This window comes from Coenobita brevimanus, chromosome 113 (genome assembly GCF_032717465.1).
Source record: "Coenobita brevimanus isolate Jiangsu-jjx chromosome 113, ASM3271746v2, whole genome shotgun sequence".
Taxonomy (NCBI): domain Eukaryota; kingdom Metazoa; phylum Arthropoda; class Malacostraca; order Decapoda; family Coenobitidae; genus Coenobita; species Coenobita brevimanus.
In genome coordinates this window covers 18681835-18695149 of record NC_137066.1, presented here as the reverse complement: position 1 = coordinate 18695149, position 13315 = coordinate 18681835, and the positions used below count along the sequence as shown (strand labels likewise).

The 13315-nt window shown below is 41.8% G+C and overlaps 1 protein-coding gene across 1 annotated transcript in view; it reads left to right on the top strand.

Annotated features, from left to right (window-relative positions):
- The first annotated feature begins 5977 nt into the window (after window positions 1-5977).
- Window positions 5978-13315, top strand: part of LOC145418273 (uncharacterized) — a 33345-nt gene continuing 26007 nt past the window's right edge. The window contains exons 1-3 of the mRNA XM_080286716.1: window positions 5978-9106; window positions 9284-9580; window positions 9923-10058. Coding sequence (XP_080142842.1) covers window positions 5978-9106; window positions 9284-9580; window positions 9923-10058 — 3562 coding nt within the window. The remainder of the gene's footprint in view (window positions 9107-9283; window positions 9581-9922; window positions 10059-13315) is intronic.

Below are 13315 nucleotides of genomic sequence, written 5' to 3'. Positions count from 1 at the left end.
GCAAGAACGACTCAGAAAGAAAGTGATCAGTGTGGTACTGTTAAAATTAGGTATTCCAACCTTCTGCTGCCTCCACAAAATATCCAGGTTCCCTTAGAAACTTATACTGTTCCCTGCAAGTGGTTTAAAGTTTGTCTGGTTGCCTGAGCTCAGCGTTAATTGGCACATAAACAAATCCATTTAACTGTGGCACGTCCTTATTGGTCAGGCATGGCCGACCCCTTTAGACCTTCAAACCCGTGCATTGTGAAGCCACGAGAAAGTAATGTACATATATGGCTTTCTGTGAGTCCCTATTGAGGTTCTCACTACATGTTTACCCAATATGCCAAACATTGCAGTGGAAACATCGATGATCTACAGTATATCTAAACAAAATCAATAGGCAATAGCCAGAATTAAAAAAAAAACAATAACAATGGAAGTAACATTCCTAACCAGTCAGGGAAGAACAGTTCTCTTCAGAATTCAACACCATCATCATCTGGACCTCCTTTCCCACCCAAGGGCAGGGTGAGGAGTAGCAATGTCCAGACAGCCAAAATCTGCCCAGTCCAATGGGCCATGTTTCCATTTACTCACCATTCAAGCCCCCCATTTCTTGGCTCCATCGGATATGCCAAAAACATTCACAACGTTCTGTTGCTTCACATAAACGTATCCGATAGAGTTAATCCGGAGACTGCCACGTTATAAAGGGGTGCCAAATCGCTGATCATGCACTTCTCCTCACAGCATTCATCCAGCCAGCTCGATCTCTTGTCAGTTCCAGAGCCTCACCAATTTCCAAACCTCTCCTCACACACTCCTCCACCATAATTATCTCCCCACCTTCTCCTTGGCCTACCTCGTCTCCTCCCTCGATCAGATTCGCTCAGTTATCCACTCTATTGTTATCCATTCTCTCCACATGACCATACCATCTCAGTACACTCTCTTCGATTATGGTGTCCACAGACTTCCTCATTCCACATCTTTCACGAATCATAATATTTTGTATCCAATCCACCCTCTGTACTCCACGTACATTCCTTAGCGGTCCCATCTCCGCTGCTCTTACTCTTTCTTTCATTTTCATGCCACACCGTAGTCTCATATCCATATGTTAAAGTTCTCACTAACACTTCTTCATGTAAGCCTCGTGCTGCTGCAACACTCAAGCCTCTGTTTCTTATCAAACCCTTCATTGTACCAAGTACTTTTCTTTCTTGTGTCACTCTACTTTCCACTTCTTTTGCACATTTTCTTCTGTTTTCTATCTCTTTACCCAGGTATTTGTGCTCTCTCACCAATTCCAGTCTCTCTCCATTCACTGTAACATCACACTGGGAATCATCTTCTCTCTTAATAACCATCACTTTACTCTTTTCTACATTTACTCTCAAGGCAGGACATTAGAAAAACTCTGCAGTAGCCCACCAAGTTCTTGTCCAGTATTTGCAAGTAGTACTGCATCATTAACGTAAAACAAATTTGAGATATTTCATCTGTCACCATTCATTACCAACGCCATCCCCCTCTCCATTACTCGTGTTTTTACTTCTCTTGTCACCTAATCCATATATATATTGAACAACCATGGGAACATAACACAACCTTGTCGCACCCCTACACAGATTGTGAACCATTCACTTAGATGCCCATTAACCCTTACACATGCTTCGCTACCATCATAAAAACTCTTGACGCCATCTAGCAGCCTACCATCTACACCATACATGTGGAAAATTTTCCACGATCCTTCTCTGTCCACTTTGTCGTATGCTTTTTCCAGATCCATGAATGCCATAAACACCTGATAAAAACTCTTGACGCCATCTAGCAGCTTACCATCTACACCATACATGTGCAAAATTTTCCACGATCCTTCTCTGTCCACTTTGTCGTATGCTTTTTCCAGATCCATGAATGCCATAAACACCTTATGGTCGTTCTTACAAGCCTTCTTTGCTATCTATCTCACTGTAAATATTTGATCCACACATCCTCTGCCACTCCTAAAGCAACCCTGTTCATTACTCACTAGAACTTCTGATATCTCTCTTACTTTATAATAATTCTTTCATATACCTTACCTACCACACACAATAAACTTATGCCACGATAATTCTTGCATTCACATCGCTCACCTTTATTTTTGTACAGGGGTACAATCACATTCTTTTTCCACACTGCTGGCACAGCTTCACTCATCCATGCCTTCTCACATATCTCCAACAAGCACTTCATTCCACTCTCTCCACTACACTTAATTATCTCTGCATAGATCTCATCAACCCCAGCTGCTTTCCCATTTTTCAGCCGCTTCACAGCACTCTTCACCTGTGCCAGTGTCACTCTCCTGGCACTGCATTCCTTCTCTGCACACCTCCAAAACCAATCATGTTTACAGTCGCTCTGCTATCTCTATTCCCATTCATCAGGCTTTCAAAATATTCTTTCCATCTGGTCCTTACTTCATCCCCATGGTTTACCAATCTACCACCTACATCCATCACATCATCACATTTTTTTCTGCTTTCACTTCTACTTTTCCGCACCTCTTTCCAGAATAACTTGCAACTTTCAGAGTAGTTTGCATTCATTCCTCTTCCTAGATCATCATTTACCCCGTTCTTTTGCTTCTTCACTAGTTTCTTTACGTGCTGGTTGCTCTCAACTTATTCAGTTCCTATTTCCACTGAATCCCTGTCCTGTAACCACTTTAGCCACTTCTTCCTTTTTTCTTAACCTCATCATCCCACCATGCCGTACTTTTCTTTTTTGTTGTTACTCTTGACACACCACACACTGCTTTAGCATTTCTAACTAAGTAATCCCTCTATGCATTCCACAGGCTCCCCAGATCCATTTCATTCCAATTCACCGATTCTAACTCCTCCCCTACTTTGGTCCTGTATTCATCTGCCATTTCTTTGATTCTCAATTTCTCAACTTCAGTCTTTCGCCGTGACTGCTCCTCTCCCTCCTGATCCACCTCACTCCTCTCAGCTTGATCTTGCATACCACAGTCATATGATCAGACAGACCTCCACATCGTCCTCTCACGACCCTCGTACCAGCAACCATTCCCAGCATTGACCTCTCTATGAGCACGTAATCAATCAGGCTTCTTTCAACACGATCCCCGTTCCCTCTATACCATGTATATTTATGTGCATCTTTCTGTTTGAAATACTAGTTACAAATACACAACCTTCTCTCCTGACACATATCATTCAGTCGATTACCATTATCATTTTCTCCTGGTACTCCTTTACAACCCATTACGTTGTCCTCAGGACCAGTGCCTACTTTTCCATTCATATCACCCATTACGATCACTTCATAGCCCCTGGGCATTTCTACCACTACTTCATCCAGCTCATCCGAAAACCTGTCTTTCTCTCTCTCACTCCTGTACTCACACGGTGCATATGCTAGTCACTGCCACTTTCACCTTCCCAAACTTGAACTTGACATACATACACCTCGAGGTGACACATTTGTAGTCTCTCATTTCACTCTGCCACACCTCTTTCATCAACAAAGCAACTCCTTCCTCGCATCTTTCTCGCTCATTCTTGCCTGATCTTACACATTTGATACCTTCTCACTCCTCCACCTCACACTCTTTCATCTTTGTTTCACACAGTGCCATCAAGGCATATCTCCCACTCTTGAACACATTCACCACTTCCATCCTCTTGCTCTCCTCATTCACATCTCTCACATTCCACATGGTCTTGCGAAACTATTTGGATGTGGCCCTGGGCAGGTATTGGGCCCTCCGAAGCTCTCTGAAACAACTGCCATGATTGAGTGATTTTGGATAGGGGAATCTGGGGGACACTTAACCCTGCCAAAAACCCCGGTTATATGGTTACCACCCAGCGTAGTGAGTGGTTTCCAGAGTACAGAAAAACATTTGGCTTGTCACTCAGTGTAGAGATCATACAGCATCTCCACACTGAGTGAGTGGATGATGGGCACCCCCATCCACCACAAGCTCATTAATGCCATATACCGTGTATATATATATATATATATATATATATATATATATTAGATAGATACATAGATGTAGATAGATAGGGAGAGAGAGAGTTAGACAGATTAGATAGATAGATAGATACACACACACACACACACACACACACACACACACACACACACACACACACACACACACACACACACACACACACAGAAGATGGTAAGAGAAAGAGGCATTGCTTCTGGTTACAGCAAATACATGTATGTCCTTCTCTCTATATATTTTGCCCATTCTTCCTGTTACTTTATTATTCCTTCCACTTCAGGTGGCTTTACACTGAGTGATATTCCAAATGGTTTCCCGTTACTCAGGAAACCATCCACAAAGCTGGATGTTAAATACATAATCAAATAATGGGTTCATATGGAGCCTACTATGCTGTCACTGTTAACTGCGTGGAGGGGCGCACCCAGGAACCAAACCTCCACAAATCCCCGTGCCTTGCTGTGGCGAGGCGCTGTCAGCAGCATGGGAACATCGGTTCACTGCATGGGACGGATTTGCAGTGGCGGTTGCTTACCTGCCGTTGTTGGGTCTGCACGATGAGACAGACTGGGTTGACATAACATCAGCAACAACAACAACAAATACACCACCGTGTATACAGCCTTATTGACCACTACTGGAAAATTCTCTTATTCCCTGCAATACGATGTGCCATTATATTTTGATCTAAATGTCTGCACATGGTTTAGAAAATTTCTAAAACATTTCGGTTAGGGAGTTATATAGAGGTACTGATCTGACTGATTCTCTTAGATAATGTGATCATTTGGAGGCCGTAAGAATAAATCGTTTAAATGTCACCTGAATTCCCATCATAATCGGGATGGAAAGTGTTTGTTAGAAGTAGGAATAGAGTAAAATTTACAGTCACGGGCTGTAGAAGTAATAGACCACACCCCAGACATCAAGGAAAATAACTGAATAACTAGTTCACGTGGTGTGAGGAATTTGCTGGTGAGGAGGAGAAAGTGAGGTGGTGATGGACTGGTGCTGCGTGAGGTGTGTGGGGAGAAGTATACGATGCAGTAAGAGTTTGTATATATATATATATATATATATATATATATATATATATATATATATATATATTGTGACGTGAATTGCCAATACTAATTCACCTGAAGCATCAGCTACCTCAACTTCTGCGTCATTCATCACCTACGCTCACCTGAGGCTTCAGTTAATCGGAGTGGGACGTCAGTTCAGAGCCTGTGGCACTCTGAGATTCCTTTCTTACTTTCATACAACCGTCAACTCTAGAACGTGATGATTGGTTGAAGGATCTCACGTGTGATTGGACGAGGCACCATTTACCAGGGTGACGTAAAGTCCTACCGGTGGTGGCTTCACACAAGCCGGCAGATTGATCGGGAGAGTGATTTTGGACGGGGCAGAGTGAGGAGCTGGGTTTTTAATCATCCACCAGAGAGTGCCAGTTGTTGTTAACCCTTGTATTGGAAACTAAGTTAGGGTTTTAACTTTGTGGATAATTTGCATTTGTGATCTTTGTTATATTTTGGAGTGTTGTTGGTGATAAATTATGCAGTTATAATCGGGACGATCTTGAGTTAATTTGTGTGTTGTTCTTTAATTGTTTATTTTATTTTATTTAGTCATAATTACACGCACTGAATCTTTTTGTTAGTTTACTTTTTGTTAACCTTGAACCTGGGTATTAAGTGTTACTGTGTAGGGTTGTTAAAGGACATCTCTCACACGTAACAGAGTGGTGCCGTGACCAGGATCGTCTCGTGTATGTAGCTGCTTAATTTGGTAACTATGCATATTATAAACAATGAAGATGCGAAAAGTTTTATCGACAGTGACCCAACTAAATCTGATTTTGACAATTTAACTGCTCATGAACTGCTTGTGATTGCATCCTACTTAAATTTGCCTGCACTCTCGACAATGAGTAAAACCGCTCTAGTTAACATGGTGAAAAAGGAAGTCTTGGGGATAGGAAACACATGCAGCGGTGGTAACGTGAGAGAAGTGGAGCAAATGGAACAAGATGGACGTCAAGGAAATGAAGGACTCGGCGAGGGGGCTACTGGTCGAGACTTCACTGAGGTGAATCCTATTCTTTCTGACAAGGACCTTGATCAAGAAAGGCTCAATTTCCAACTAGAGCAACGTCACCTAGATCGTGAACTCGAGCAACGGCGTCTTGAGCTTGACCATGAATATCGAATGGCTCAACTTAACCAACCTGTTACCACTGCTGCATCTTCCATGTCCATCACCACTAGTAATCTAATTCCACGATTCACAGAAGACAAAGTGGATGATTTCTTCCTCTTATTTGAGGAGGTTGCTAATGGCATGGGTTGGCCGAAAGTGCAGTGGCCTGTTTTGCTTCAAACTGCTCTGGTTGGTCGTGCTCGCACTACCTACGTGTCTGTGGAGCCTGCTGTGAGGCGGGATTATGATCGCTTAAAGTCAGCAGTGTTAACCGCATACCAGTTACGGCCTGAAGCTTATAGACAGAAATTTCGCAAAACACACAAACGGGCTGATCAGACTCATGTGGAGTTTCTTAGTGACATGATTACTACTTTCCAGTATTGGTTGAAAAGTAAGGCTGTTAATGACTTTGATTCTCTTAAAGAATTAATGTTAATGGAAAACTTTTTGTGGAAAACAGAACCTCATGTAGCAAATCATTTGAGAGACAAAGGGGTCAGTGAACTCTCTGAGGCAGCTACTCTGGCGGATGATTATGTTCTTAACTTAAAACTTCGTAGTAAAATACCCTATGATAAACCTGACTCTACTGATGGTAATCCTCTTAAACCTTTCGGTACCCAGACTCCACCCCATGCCAGAATCACTCTCCAGGGTCGAGGTAAGAGTAGTTCTAACAAAAGAAATTGCACATATTGTGGTAGAGTGGGACATTCGGCAGAGAAATGTTGGGCTAAGGAAAGGGATGAAAGAAGAATGAAAGCAATTGCTGTGGTAGCTGACAATAGAGCTGAGGAGTCTAGCCAAGGATCAGGCCAGGATAGCGATGTGGTTGCTTGTGTAGCTCAGCGCTCTGAGGCCAAATCGGTGAACAGTGTTATGTTTAAGTCCTTGGACACCTACAAGCCTTTTATTTCTGAGGGCACTATTAAGATCGCTGGTAGAATGTACGAGGTGAAAGTGTTGCGAGATACTGGAGCATCTCGGTCCCTATTGCTTAATCCTAACCCAGATAAATGTCAAGCTATCCACCACATTGTGTTGAGGGGTGCTGGTGGGCCTTTCTCTGTACCTTTGGCGGAGATTGAACTAGATTGTGGTCTCTTTAAGGGCAGAGCTAGTGTTGGCCTGGTAGAGGAGCTACCTATGCCTGGGATTGATCTCTTGATAGGGAACGATTTGGCTGGGGATAGGGTTAAAGTGGATCCTATCCTGTCTGTGGTCCCTGTGTATGAGCAACTGACCTGTGAGCTCGAGAGAGAGATTCCTGAGGCCTTTCCAGTATGTGCTGTCACTAGATCAATGGCAAGTGTGGCAACCCCTTTTGAGCACAAAGATCCTGTTTCCTCTAGTAGAACTGTGACTGAAAGTGAGGATGTGGTGTGTGGTGCTGAAAATAGCAACGATATTAATCTTTCCGATACATTTATGTACCGCGCAGTGGATGAAGTTACGCCACCTGATTTACCTCCAGGTTGTCCTAGTGGTTTAGTAACATTGCAGCAGGAGGACGCTGACTGTAAAAACTTGGCTGCTAAGGCTGTGAGTGCAGATAGCCTTGAGAATGAATTAGGTGAATGCTTCTATCTCAAAAATGGGATATTGTGGCGACGATGGCGTCCCTCACACCTGCCTGTTGACCATGGTGTGTGGGATGTCCATCAGGTGGTTGTACCCAAACTTTGCCGTAAGTTAATTTTAGAAACTGCACATAATTTACCTTTAGCAGGGCACCTTGGTGTCCGAAAGACCTTAGATCGCATACGCTCTCATTTCTACTGGCCGGGAATGTGTGCAGATGTATCACAATTTTGTCGTACATGTCATGTTTGTCAGATCTCCGGCAAACCCAACCAAAAGGTGCCTGTGGCCCCTTTAGTGCCCTTACCGGTGTTTGAGGTCCCTTTCACTAGGGTTGTGATAGACATTGTTGGCCCTCTACCAAAGACTTCTCATGGACACAGTTACCTTCTCACGATTCTGGATATGGCATCTAGGTACCCTGAAGCAATCCCTATCAGGAATCCATCTTCCAAGGTGATTACACAAGAACTTTTAAAATTCTTTACCAGGATGGGGTTTCCAAGAGAAGTCCAAAGTGATCGGGGTAGTAATTTTACTTCAAATCTTTTTGAACAATCCCTTAAGGGGTTTGGAGTAAAGCATATAACCTCCAGTGCATATCATCCTGAGAGTCAAGGGGCCCTTGAACGCTACCATCAAACACTGAAATCTATGTTGAGGAAATATTGTGAAGAGACGGGAAGAGACTGGGATAAAGGGGTACCCTTTGTATTATTCGCAACTAGAGAGGTTCCAACAGAATCCTTAGGATTCTCACCCAACGAGTTAGTGTTTGGCCATCATGTTCGTGGACCATTACAACTGCTGAAGGAGAAGTGGGTTGATAAGGAGTGTCAAACCAATCTTCTCAAGTACTGTATGGAGTTCAAGGAGCGTCTTCACTCCACTTGGGAGTTTGCTAATAGTAATCTGAAGGTTGCTCAGGGTAACATGAAATCTTGGTATGATAAACGAGCACGCGCTCGGGAGTTCCACCCTGGGGATGAGGTGCTAGTTTTGCTTCCCTTGCCTGGCCAGCCATTTACTGCTAAGTATAGAGGTCCTTACATGGTAGCCAAAAGAGTAGGCGAGACTGATTACCTCATTGTCACTCCTGATCGTAAAAAGCCCCATCAGCTGTGTCACATTAACATGTTAAAACCATATTACAGGGCCCCTAACTCATCTCTTCCTGATCCTCCCACAGTTGCAGTGGTGTCTCCAGAGGGAATGAGCGACTTGGAGTGTTCTACTGTGAGAGATGCCTACAGTGGGACTGGTACTCTGCAGCAGACTGCTCCTAGTCCTGTATGTGTCAGTCTTCCATCTGAGGGTGATGACAAACTCTGTCCATTCACTCTTGGTGGTATTAGAATTTTTGGAGAGAATTCTACAGCCTGGAGAGAATTACCTACTAAGTTGTCCCACCTCTTACCTGATCAAATTACCCAGTTAATCACAATTCTTTCACAGAGCCCAAATGTGTTTCAGGATTCTCCAGGACTTACGTCATTAATTACCCATGATATTGATGCTGGTGATGCTTCACCAATTAAACTGCCTGCTTATCGTGTTTCCCCCCAACGGCGTAGCATCTTGCAGGTGGAACTGGATTATATGATAGACCTTAACTTAATTTCTCGTGGAATCAGTCCATGGAGCAGTCCTGTCACTCTTGTCCCCAAACCTAATGGTGAATATAGGTTCTGTGTTGATTATAGAAGAGTTAATTTAGTAACGAAGACTGACACATATCCATTACCCCGTGTGGATGACTGCATTGATCAGGTTGGTACAGCAAAGTTTATTAGCAAATTTGATTTGATGAAAGGCTATTGGCAGGTGCCTCTCACTCCAAGAGCTAAAGAAATATCATGTTTTGTAGCAAATGATCAAACTTTCTGCTGTGAGGTAATGCCCTATGGGTTAAAGAATGCTCCTGCCACCTTTCAGCGCTTAATGAATTCTGTCATCAGAGATATTCCTGATTGTGTTGTGTACATTGATGACGTTATTTTATTTAGTCATACTTGGGCTGACCATCTCCAACAAATTGCCATGTTATTTACTAGACTTAATGAAGCTAATCTTGTTGTCAATCTCTCAAAGTGTGAATTTATAAAATCTCAGGTACAGTATTTGGGGTATATGGTTGGACATGGACAGGTGGCACCTCCTACAGCTAAAGTCAATGCTATTTTAGATTTCCCTACTCCCACAGGTAAACGAGATGTCCAGAGGTACTTGGGCATGATCGGCTACTACCGTAGGTTTATCCGTAACTTTTCCCATTTAACAGCTCCTTTAACGGACCTCTTAAAGAAGGGTAAGAAATTTGCTTGGTCTAGTGAGTGTGCAACTTCCTTCAGGCATACTAAAGATATCTTGTCCACTTACCCTCTGCTCAGGGCTCCTGATTTTGAGAAATCCTTTTCCTTGGCAGTGGACGCCAGTAATACTGGGGCAGGTGCAGTTTTACTGCAGGACCATCATGGTATTCACCACCCCGTGTGCTATTTTAGTAAAAAGTTTAATAATGCCCAATGTAACTATTCTGTTGTGGAGAAGGAGTTATTGGCGTTGATTTTAGCCCTGCAGCATTTTGAGGTATACTTGCAATCTGTCCAGGGCCCCATTGCCATTTTTACTGACCACTACCCACTTAAATTCCTAAGTAAGTTCAGATATAAAAACCAGAGGTTAACTAGGTGGAGCTTACTACTGCAAGAATATAGCTTTGAAATAAGACATATCAAAGGCATCCAAAATGTACTTGCTGACTGTTTGTCGCGAGCTTAAGAAGTGAATGAATACTCCACTGTCGTATTCTCTTTTAGCGGTGGAGGTGTGACGTGAATTGCCAATACTAATTCACCTGAAGCATCAGCTACCTCAACTTCTGCTTCATTCATCACCTACGCTCACCTGAGGCTTCAGTTAATCGGAGTGGGACGTCAGTTCAGAGCCTGTGGCACTCTGAGATTCCTTTCTTACTTTCATACAACCGTCAACTCTAGAACGTGATGATTGGTTGAAGGATCTCACGTGTGATTGGACGAGGCACCATTTACCAGGGTGACGTAAAGTCCTACCGGTGGTGGCTTCACACAAGCCGGCAGATTGATCGGGAGAGTGATTTTGGACGGGGCAGAGTGAGGAGCTGGGTTTTTAATCATCCACCAGAGAGTGCCAGTTGTTGTTAACCCTTGTATTGGAAACTAAGTTAGGGTTTTAACTTTGTGGATAATTTGCATTTGTGATCTTTGTTATATTTTGGAGTGTTGTTGGTGATAAATTATGCAGTTATAATCGGGACGATCTTGAGTTAATTTGTGTGTTGTTCTTTAATTGTTTATTTTATTTTATTTAGTCATAATTACACGCACTGAATCTTTTTGTTAGTTTACTTTTTGTTAACCTTGAACCTGGGTATTAAGTGTTACTGTGTAGGGTTGTTAAAGGACATCTCTCACACGTAACAATATATATATATATATATATATATATATATAAATATATATATATATATATATATATATATATATATATATATATATATATATATATATATATATATATATATATATATATATATATATATATATATATATATATATATATATATATATATATATATATATATATATATATATATATATATATATATATATATATATATATATATATATATATATATATATATATATATATATATATATATATATATATATATATATATACAAACTCTTAGTGAGGGACGAAGAAAAGTGTGGGAAGGTTTGTGGGGTCGGGTAAAGACGAGGCTTGCAAGGGATCGGTAGCGTTGAGCTGTGCTGAATGGTAGGGGTGATGTGTAGTTATAATGAGCAGTAGAGTGTTGTGTATGGTTTTGATAAGATGTACGATGTGGCTTGTGGCTATGATAGTTAACGTTTGGTGTATGGTTGTAATAAAAGGTAGGATATTGTGTGTGTGTGTGGGTGGGTGGGTGGGTGGGTGGGTGTGTGGGTGTTGCAAGAGACTGTGGTATACTGTGGTGTGATGTGTTAAGGTTTGGTGTAATTCGCGAACGAGAGTTGTGGGGTGCAGTGCTGTGCTGTGGCTTAGGATGGAGATGAAAAGAATAGTGTGACCTAGTGAGGTGTGGTGTGATGTGGTGCGGTGTAGTGTGATGTATGAACGTAACACAAGCGTCCAGTACACTAAAGGAATATGTAGGAAGGTGTGATGCACAGTGTTGGTGTTGCATGCCTGAAATGCATATACCATTACAGAAGCTGACATCTCATTAGTATATATGTAAATGAAGGTGTAAATGTCTGTCTAGTTGTGATGCTGTTTGTAAACTGAAGCATGCTAAGAGATGAGTAACGCCAATTCTTGTATTTTTTTTTCCTATTCCTGGTTCATATTAATGATCTCTTAACTGTCACCCACAATCCCATCCACTCATACGCAGATGACTCAACACTATATAGTTCATTCACACTCAGACACCCTTTTACAAAGTCTAATATCTCTGCCTCTCAACTCAGTACAGCCATCTCCATAAATCAAGACCTAACTACAATCAGCGAATGGGGACAAAACAACCTTTCTCTTTTAATGCTAGTAAAACTAAATATATAAAGTTTACTAATAGACAGATATTGCCAGATTCGTACATTACCCTCAGTGCTACTAATATTCCCATCTCCAAAAGTATTGAAATTCTTGGCGTCTCACTTAACAATGCCCTCAGCTGGACCTCTCATGTCAGGTCACTTGATAAAACCGCCTCAAAGAAACTTGGATTATTGTACAGAGTCCGTAACTTCTTCGCTGATGAGTAGTTAGCTATAATTTATAAGAGTCATGTGCGCTCACAGCTTGAATATTGCTCACCCTTGTGGAATGGATGTGGAGAGGTTACATTAAAACAACTAGACAAAATTAAGAACAAAGCTGTTAGAATTATTAACAACCCTTCCCTTACAAATAAACAACCTCCCCTGCAAGTAAGAAGGAATGTTGCCTCCCTTGCATTATTATACATATATTTTTTTGGCAAATGCTCAGACGAAGTTGCGTCCATGGTGCCACCTCTCCATGCCTTCCCTCGTGCTACACGGGCATCTGGTAGCACTCACGACTGGAATGTCACTCATCCATATTGCAGAACTTCTGCCTGTCAGAATTCTTTCATTCCCCGAACTGCATCTCTTTGGAACTCGCTTCCCCAGCGTTGTTTCCCTCCAAACTTCAACTTACAGCTGTTCAAGTCTGACTGTTACAGAGGACACCAGTAATCTGGTGTATGGATTTTTTTTTATTCATTTGCTTTTCCTTCCTCCGTTCTGTTATTTAAAAATAATAATAATACATGGAAAACAATAAAGGATTTTGTGTAAGGCTACTAATGTCATTCTGGCTAGTTCCTAATGATTTAACCCCTTCTACCAGGAACTTTTCAGCTTATTCTTTTTTCCTGCAGACGATTTAATATAACTTAGGTGGATTTTTAATGGAAGAGTAGTTAACTAA